General features: G+C 45.4%; 1 protein-coding gene across 1 annotated transcript; it reads left to right on the plus strand.

Moving 5' to 3' along the window:
• Positions 1-4,212: 4,212 nt before the first annotated feature.
• LOC129354694 (uncharacterized) lies at positions 4,213-9,162 on the plus strand. Its single transcript, XM_055024180.1, has 17 exons — positions 4,213-4,317; positions 4,411-4,645; positions 4,723-4,782; positions 5,106-5,390; positions 5,478-5,577; positions 5,897-5,957; positions 6,105-6,344; positions 6,472-6,706; positions 6,780-6,818; positions 6,901-7,170; positions 7,253-7,289; positions 7,481-7,550; positions 7,736-7,975; positions 8,114-8,264; positions 8,342-8,395; positions 8,473-8,757; positions 8,887-9,162. Exons 1-17 carry the CDS (start codon positions 4,240-4,242, stop codon positions 8,955-8,957), a joined length of 2,511 nt encoding a protein of 836 aa, XP_054880155.1. The 5' UTR covers positions 4,213-4,239; the 3' UTR covers positions 8,958-9,162.
• The last annotated feature ends 215 nt before the right edge of the window (positions 9,163-9,377 follow it).

Below are 9,377 nucleotides of genomic sequence, written 5' to 3' on the forward strand. Positions count from 1 at the left end.
CTGAGCATCCATCCAACCATTGTCTGCCACTTATCCAGGGTTGGTCTGGGGGTAGCAGACTCAGTACGGAGACCCAGACTTCCTCTGGTCCAGATCCGCCAGAGGAATCCCCAAGCATTCCCATCAGAGGAACATCGTCCCTCCGGTATGTTCCGGGTCTTCCAATCCATATTCTCCTGGTGGGATGTGCCTGGATGACCTCACCACTGAGGCGTCCATCCTGACCAGATACCCGTCCAACCTCAACTGGATCCTCTTGATGTGAAGAAACCTACCTTGTTCCTGCTCTGATGAAGATGTACAGCTCCATGGCCTTGGATTTGGAGGCACTGATCTTCATCCTGGCTGCTTCACACTCAGTTGCAAACTGTTCCATTGAAAGCTGTAGATCATGACCAGATGGGGCCAGTAGGAGTCTGTGCAAAAAGCAAAGGCTCAATCCTGAGGGGAAACCCCTCAACGTAGAGTCAGTGACATCATTCAAACTGCACAACAAGGTTTTGGCTGCAGCAACATGGAAACCTTTTCTCAGAATACAGTCAGGAGGCCAAGAAGACCAAGACGATTTATCTCTTCTTGGCCTGGTTGGGGTCCAACCATCGTCAGCCAGAACCACTGATAGATGATCTGTTCAGAATAAAGTGAAAAATCTGTTCTGCTGTCTGTCTTGTCATTGTTGTGGTAGAAAAAGGAACGAAGAGCATGCTCCTTGACTTCATCAGGAAGGTGTCCAAGGAAACCCTGGAGCAGGTGGTGGAAGCGCTGGTAGCCGATAAGGTGCTGAGCGCCTCAGACAGAAAGTCCATTCTGGAGAAGAACCGAACCAGAGTGAACAAGGCCAGCTGCCTGGTGGACGTGGTTTATGAGAGAGGAGCTGAAGACTGTCAGAAGGTGATCCATCAGATCCAACGCATCGACCCGGCGCTGCACTCTGACCTCAGGCTCTCCCAGCAAGGTGATGTCATCTGGTTCCCTCTGAACCCGGGCTGGACTTAATGCTGCCAGGGTCTTATTATCATCAATAACACATTAACATTCATGTTTAGTAATAAGTTATTGTCAGTATTATTATCATTCATCCGTATGGCTGCTATAATTGTTTTTTTTTCTCCTGACTGCAGTTTTGTTCAAACGTCTTCGCTCCAAGATGAAAGACGACGGGAAAACCAAAGGAGAGAAAGAGGAGGAAGAGGAGGAGGAAGAACCAGAAGAATGAGATCAATGATCAGCCTGATTCCCTCCAAACAGATTCATGATACTAAACGTTTTCATTTCACGCTTTTATTTCAATCTGCAGCAGTTAATCGGCTTCCTGTCGGGTCACTGATAACATCTGGATGTTTTATTTCTATTCATTTTGTTTTTGTTCAATCGAAACAAACGAAGCTTCTGAACGATGAGATTCTTCCATGTTTTCCTGCAGCAGCTGACGGTGGAGGTGATGATGTTTGATAGTTTGTAACTAAAGTCATTTTAATGTTTCTGTTCTTTTCTACTGCAATAAAAATTGATCTGAAAATCAACAGTTTGATCAGTTTATTTATTGATCAAATAGAGCTGGAAGGCCTCCTGGCCATCACCCTAATCCCCATAGCTGTTGATTAAATGCAGATTATTAAAATATTGTTTTATCTGTCCTTTAAAACTTTGATTATAACACCAGTTTGCATTTTTTTTATAGGTAATACCACAGCTGTGCTCCGTGCAGAATGATTTAATTATTCAAATAGATTAAAAAGTTTCTCAGTAAACGAAACAGATCGGTTCTGCATTTCATCTAATAACTAATCGATTAATGATCAGATCAGAACTGATCAATCAACGATCAGATCAGAACTGATTGATTTCTTATCTCTCGGGTTGATTCTGGATTTTCTCCAGCAGTTTTCTGCAGGGAGGAGCTGAAATGAAAGGCGTCTTCCTGGGAAGTCGACATTCAGGTTTCAGAGACCGAGTGGCTCAGTCCAAGTCTGCTGCAGGACAGAGCGGCTCCGGGTTCTACTGGACCGACTGGAGGACGTACTGGTGGACGTACTGGGAGGACAGCTTACCACTGTAAGTGTCTGCCGTTTGTTTCAGACATTCTGGGATCTTTAGTTTTGGACCTGCAGCTCCTAGTTGCTATGGACTGGTTGCCAGGTCTCTGAATCTCGGTAGAGGAAGAATGGTTCTGTGGTGTGATGCAGATCACAGCATCATCTTCATCACTGGAGAAGATCGTCCAGGGTTTGACTTTCTGCATGTCTGAGTTATTTAGCTGGAAATCAAGGATTGATTTCACACCAGAATCCAGTCCAGAACGCTCTCCAGAAAAAACCGCTCCAGAACTCCAGAACCGCTCCAGAACCCATCTCCTTCTTGAATTGTCCTGTCAGGTTTTTACTTGATGTCAGTTTGGAAACATAAATGTAGAAACATGGTTTGGTTTTGATCCGGGGTCAGGAGGTGAGATCTGATTATTTTCTCATCATTGTATCATATCTTTGTTGCTGCTTGTTCCTTCAGCTCTTTATGAGATGGAAGTGTAGCAGGTTTAACAATAAATCTGCTGAGTCATCAGCAGAACAAGGCAGAATCAGGGCGCGGCTGCAAATAAACTGGAAATACTTTCTATGGAAATAAAATAAAACTATTTGAGTTCATCAGAAAGTTTGCTCCTCTTTGTGGCGCCTGCAGCGTTTACCTAAATGGTTTTAACTCTGATGTTGACTCTCCATGAAAGCTTAGTGTTTAGCTGCAGTAGGAAAGTTCTGCAGAAGGACGATCTCATATTGCTGAAGTCCGACTGGAGGAGTTTTCAGGAAGAATCTTGAATGGTGTTGATGTGCTTCAAGGAAACAGCCAGAGCAATTAGACTAAATGAGCTGCGTTTCCATGGAAGTGAACATTCAGGTTCTGCAGCTGATGGGGATTAGCATGAAGCTAACTGACGTAGCCTGACTGTAACCCTTCGTTTGCTCTGAACTCAGGAGTTTAAGCTGGGTGGCTCTGAAGAGAATCAACCTGCAGTAGCAGGTTGGGGAGGTGGGTCAGTTAAATATCTCTTACTGGTTGTTTACTGGAGCGCCGCTCCAAGGCGCCCCTAGTGGCCAGAGAGCAGAACTGCAGCAGCAATTAACGGAGGTGATGCTGTTTGTCCTGCAGGAGAACTTCAGGATCACAAATCTCAGGATGGAGGCCAAGAGGTGGATGACCCTCCCTTCATTTTCTCACAGCATCTCAGGATTTGACTACACCGTCTCCATCATGTTGTTTCATGTGTTCCAGTAAGAAGCAACCAGCAGGACGTCAACCCAGCAAACCGGCCAAGAACTCCTCAGCTTGTCCTTCCTGGTGTTGTCCTTTTCAGTAAGTTGTTTCAGTTTTTACTTTCTGTTCTCAGATCCGGTTCTGACCCGCCTGTCCGTTCCAGGTTCTGTTCTTTGACCCAGATGATAAACCTGATGGTTCACTGTAGAACTCACCATCTTTTTCAAATCAAACAAAATCATTTGTGCAGCAAACAGTTGACCTGGCTGGTTGACCTCTGATGATCTCTGGAAACATTTCTTAGCATCTTTAAAATGATGGCACCACAAACAGAAATGTGTGCAGCACAAACGTTGGATGCTGTTTTCATTTATTGTGCCTCAACTGAACGTTTGAAACATTTCCTGATTCTCAGGCGAGCAGAACTTCAGGAACCTGAACGGATCCAGTCACCTGGACGTCAGAGCGAATTTAAAGATAAAGTGACCAACACGGCTTCGCTCCTTCAGGGGTAAGCTGGGATTATGTTTCGTTTCCATGGAGAAGTCGGTCATTCTGGCTCCAAAGTGTTTTACAGTTTGGTATTTCTGTCTGTTTTCACTGTTTCTAAAGGAATAAAAGCTCAAATAAAGTCCATGTTAGTCAAACTTGAACCTTCTGGCTCTTCTAGTTTTGTACAGAAGATCCGGACTGAAGAGCAGGCAGACTTCTGGCCCTCGGTTTGTCCTCCCGGGGACAAAAATGCTGTAAGTTTTCATCTTTATGTCAAAACAAGAGGATCTGGAGTTATTCATGTCATTTCAGAGAAAACGAATCGACCATGTTGGTTTATTTTTAAAGGAGTCGAAGCTTTGGCTGAAGACGACTTTGGAAAAGTTAAACAATAGAGAGCTGAGATATTTCCACTGGTTCCTGCAAACTGCAGACGGCTTTAAACCAATCACAAGGAGTCGCCTGCAGCATGCTGACCGACTGGACACAGTCGACCTGATGCTCCAGACCTACCCCACAAATTACAAAAAGGTCACCCAGAAAATTATGGAGAAGGTCAACAGTCATAGGAAACATGTAAATACTTCTTTTTGCATCTATAAATACAGATGCATTATGTTTGGTCTGGTTGAGTTACTCAGTAAACTGATCATGTCTTCCTCCATCTAGGAGGTTCATAACTGGGTTCTGGACTCTCTGGACAATCTGGACGACAAACAGCTGAAGTACTTCCACTGGTTCCTCCAAACGGCAGACAAGTCCAAGGACGGCTTCAAACCCATCAAGAAGAAGGACCTGGAGGACGCAGACAGACTGGACACATCGGATCTGATGGTTCAGACATACACCACAAACACCAAGGAGGTCACAGAGAAGATCCTGAAGAAGATCAAGACCAATAAAGGTCTGTAAACGACTCAGAGATCATCTACTCAACTGATTGGATCATCGTTGATATCAACTCTTTATCGGCTCCAACAGGCAAAGACATACCAGAAGCTGAGGAGCAGATGAAGCCGTCTTCTCCAGCTGAAGCAGAAAGTAAGAATTCATTATTGAAGCGGCTGGAGTTCAGTTAGGATGCAGACATCTTGGAGGGTCTGGATGAACACCAGCAGTTCAGTTTCACAGCTGCTCACAGATACAGAGCTGGGTATCATCAGCATAGCGCTGGTTTGAGACGCCATGTTGTCAGATGTTCTGACCCAGTCAGGGTGTGTAGAAGGAGTCCAGGTACTGAGCCTTGGGGGACTCCAGTGGAGGGACCAGGGGAGTCTCTTTCCTGTTACCCTACACCATCAGATCAGGGAATCTTCAACATGTTTGATGACATTCACTGAGTTCCTTTGTCTTCCATCCTGTAGAGAAAGAAGTCTCCAAGGTTCTGGAGGAGTTTGTTAAGAAAGCTCCAAATGAAACCCTGACCCGGCTGTCAGAGGCTCTAGCAGCAGACGGTGTGTTGAAGTCCTCTGAGAAGCAACACATTCTGGAGAAGAACCACACCAGAGGAAACAGAGCGAGCTGCCTTGCTGACACGGTGATGGATAAAGGACCTGCTGCCTGGAAGAAGATGATCCACCACCTTCAGGCTGTTGATGCTCCACTGTCCTCCAAGCTGGGCTTGTCCTCAGGTCTGTCTGTTCAGCAAGGTGAGTTCTGCTGGCGGTTTACAGGTCTACAGCCAAACATCATGAACTTTGTGACCATAATTTATTATTTTTCCGTCTGTCCATCAGGTCAAAGATCACATGAACCCAAATCCAAACCTGTATCAGAACCAGGACTTCTCTGTAAACCGGTCATTCAACAACTCCTTTCTCTTAAACCTTACCAGAAGTAAGTTTTCACAACGTGGCTGAGAAACTATTGAGCTTTTATTAAGTTTTACATTAATCTGGTGGTTATAATCTATATTGAAGACTTATCAATTCCACCATCTATGTCACTGTTGATTCAATAACTATTGCCTCATGCGGACCCTTCACTTACCTCTGGATATTTGTGAAATGATATCCAGATGTAGTTTGGATTGACTCGTATCCATGACCTAAGCTGCTCTATCTAGATTTAATCATCTACAAAGTTTATCTTCTGTCACTAATATTTCCATAAAAGTGAACCTTCACTGATGTTAGTGTCATCATTTGACCCAAAGACCCGTCGATGACGAGAAGGAAGTCTGGCAGCAGATCTGTCCTGAAGGGGACAACGATGCTGTAAGTCACCGTCCAATGAGTCTGATGTCACTGATTATCGTCTGTGGTACTGACGGTTTTTCTTCACTTGTCTTTGAAGATACTTTGCAATTGATATGATCCTGGTCGCTGCCATATTGATGACACTTATCTACTCTACTTAAAAAGGACATCAAGCAGTGGTTGAAGGATCATCTGGAAGATCTGGACAGCAGGGAGATGAAGTACTTCCACTGGTACCTTCAAACCGCGGACAAGTCCAAGGACGGCTTCCAGCCGGTCAAGAAGAGCCGCCTGGAGCACGCAGACAGACTGGATACAGTGGACCTGATGGTTCAGACTTACACCAACACCACCAAGATGGTGGCACAGAAGATTTTCAAGAAGATCAATAAAAACAAAGGACATGTAAATATACTTTCACTGTGTCACACAAACACAAGTGTGGTTCCTCACACACCTTCATACGAGAGTCAGCATGAACTCAATAAAGATTTCCTTCAGATTCTAACTAAGTCTTTTCCATCACCGGCAGGACTGTAAAGATTGGCTTCTGGACACTTTGTTAGAGTTGGACGACAGGGACATGAAGTACTTCCACTGGTACCTTCAAACCGCAGACAAGTCCAAAGACGGGTTCAAACCGATCAAAAAGGGTCAACTGGAGGACGCAGACCGGCTGGACACGGTGGACCTGATGGTTCAGACCTACGCCTCAAACACCAAGACGGTCACAGAGAAGATCCTGGAGAAAATGAAGAGCAATAAAGGTTTGCTAGATGGAAGGATATGCTTGAAATATCAGACCAACGTCCTGCTAAACATTTATTCTGGTTCCAACAGACAAAGGTCTCCCTGAGGTGGAGGAGCAGATTAATGAAGGTACATCTGGAATGTCCATCAGAAACTGGTCTTCATCGTAAAGTTTCCATCAAAGAACTCAGTGATGCGTTTCTGCCCACAGAGAAAGTGCTCACCAGGATGCTCAATGACTTTGTGGAGAAGGTACCAAGAGAAACGTTATCACAGCTCATGGAGGCTCTCATGACTGCAAACACCCTGAAGTCTTCAGAGAAGGAGGCAATACTTCAGAACCACACCAGAGTCAACATGGCCAGTTGCTTCGTTGACATTGTGATGGAGAAGGGAACCAACGCCTCCAAGGAGCTGGTGAACCGTCTTCAAACCATCAACCCTCAGCTGTCCTCTGAGCTGCGCTCGCCGTCTACCCCAGGTTAGGATATAAACAGCCTTTTTACTTTCATTCCGTCATGTGAATGAAACTAAACACCGTCTTATTTTTTAAACGTCTCCAGGTCACAAGTCTTTCAAACAGCTCTTCACTAGTAAGAAGTAAGTTCTGCAAGTTCTTTGGGAGATTCACCAACGTTCTTACTCAATCATTCATCTGAACTAGGGTGGTTCATTTGGTCCATGAATCTGAAACTTTAAAAGCTTCCTGAAAACTATTCCTGATGCCCAAAGTTCAGGGCCATGTTGGTGGGTTTAGGTTAACCGTCATCCTGTGTTCTTATGATCTGAAGAACGAGGGAGATGACGAAGGAACAGGAGGAATGCTGGCGCCAGATCTGCCCTCCAGGAGATAAAGACGCTGTGAGTCAGTCATCTTCAAACCTTCTGTGTCTCTGTTGTCCTCAGCTCAAATGTCTTCCTGAGGAGGAGAAACAGTTGGAACTGGCTCTGATCATTCTGTAGACATGAAGAGTTGAGATTTAGTCCGTGGTCTACCCACTGACCGTTCCCAACGTAATGAGCCTTAAGTACGTTTTTCTTTCCAGGATTTGAAGCGTTGGTTGAAGAAAACTCTGGAGGATCTGAAGAACAGGGAGGTAAAGTACTTCCACTGGTACCTGCGGATTGCAGACGAGTCCAAAGACGGTTTCCAACCAATCAAAAGGTTCCGTCTGAAGCACGCGGACAGACTGGACACGTTGGACCTGTTGGTGCAGATGTATCCTGGAAAGGTGAAAGAGGTCACAGAGAAGATCCTGGAGAAGATCAGAACCAACACGGCGCAGGTAGCCAGCGTCACGACCCGGTTCTGGGTCACTTGAGACGTGATCGTTAAGCTCCTCCTGTGATTTGCAGCACTGGGTCCTGGAAATGTTTGTGGACATGGAGACCAGGACCTTAAATACTGCCAGATGTTACTGCAGGGCGCCGACAAGCTGAAGCGCAGTTCCCTGAAGAGGGGTCCTGCGGCAGAGGGACAGGAAGTGGACGCCATGAACCTGATGATGCAGGTGTACAACTCAGAGCACAGAGAGGCGCTGAAGAGCGCTCTGAATGAAATCCAGGAGACTTCAGGTCTGTCACATTGAAAGACATCATTCATAACCTGACAGTAACCTGCTGATCTAACGTCTCATCTTCACGGCCACCAGAACTGCCTGATGACGAAGACCAGGACAACCCAGCTTCTCCAACGGCTCTACGAGGTTTGAGTTCTGTTCGTGTTCGGACCCACAGAAATACCTTCCATCAAATCCCCACTATGTGTCTATTTTGGTTGCAGCAAAGAAAATGAAGAGCATGCTGCTTGACTTTATCAAGAAAGTGTCCAATAAAACCTTGGAGCAGCTTCTGAAGGACCTGGTAGCGGATAAGGTGCTGACCACCTCAGAGAGTCGGTCAGTGGTGGAGAAGAATCACACCAGAGTGAACAAGGCCAGCGGCCTGGTGGAGATCCTGAAGGAGAAAGGACCAGAAGCCTGTCAGAAGATGATCAGCCATGTTGAAACAATGGATCCTCCACTTTACGCCAAACTGGGTTCTTCCCAGAGCCCCAATTTCCAACAAGGTGAGTCCAGAACCTGCTACTGGTGACCCAAATGATCAAGTCTGGCAGGAAGTGAATGAATTAACTCAATTATTATGCTATACAGCTTGCCATACTGAAACTGTGGATGCTTCTCTGCTGATTTGTTAGAGCTGCTCCAGATGCTGTGCTTCAGCCTGAAGGAGGATGAAGGACCACAGGAAGAGGAAGAGGAAGAATAAACAGGATGTTTATTCAGTTGCTCCTCATGTTGAGGAGCAAACTTCCTGTTTCTAGAGCTGACGGTCTCCTGTTTTGTCCACCACTGTTGAGTTTTCCACATTGGACTTCAATAAAAGCCTTTAATTACAATAACAGCTGTTATTCTGTCAGATGTTTCTCTGCTTCTGCACTGAAACTGTTCTAAGTCTGTTTCATGAAGCTGATCAAATTCAATCTGTTTATGTTTTTACATGGCTGCAGCAGTGAAGTCAGGCTTCATCTGATTCACTTTGCTGTCAGAAACCTAAACACTCACAACCAAAGAGCTTAAAGACGGAGGAGAGACGAGACGGAAAGCAGGTGAGTCCAGTCAGAGGAAACAGAACAGCTGAGGACAGAGGACAGCAGGAAACAACACATTTTATGTTTCTTTTAAAGTT

Source organism: Poeciliopsis prolifica, unplaced genomic scaffold (assembly GCF_027474105.1).
Source record: "Poeciliopsis prolifica strain line A6 unplaced genomic scaffold, Auburn_PproV2 SCAFFOLD116, whole genome shotgun sequence".
In the NCBI taxonomy this organism is placed as follows: Eukaryota; Metazoa; Chordata; class Actinopteri; order Cyprinodontiformes; family Poeciliidae; genus Poeciliopsis; species Poeciliopsis prolifica.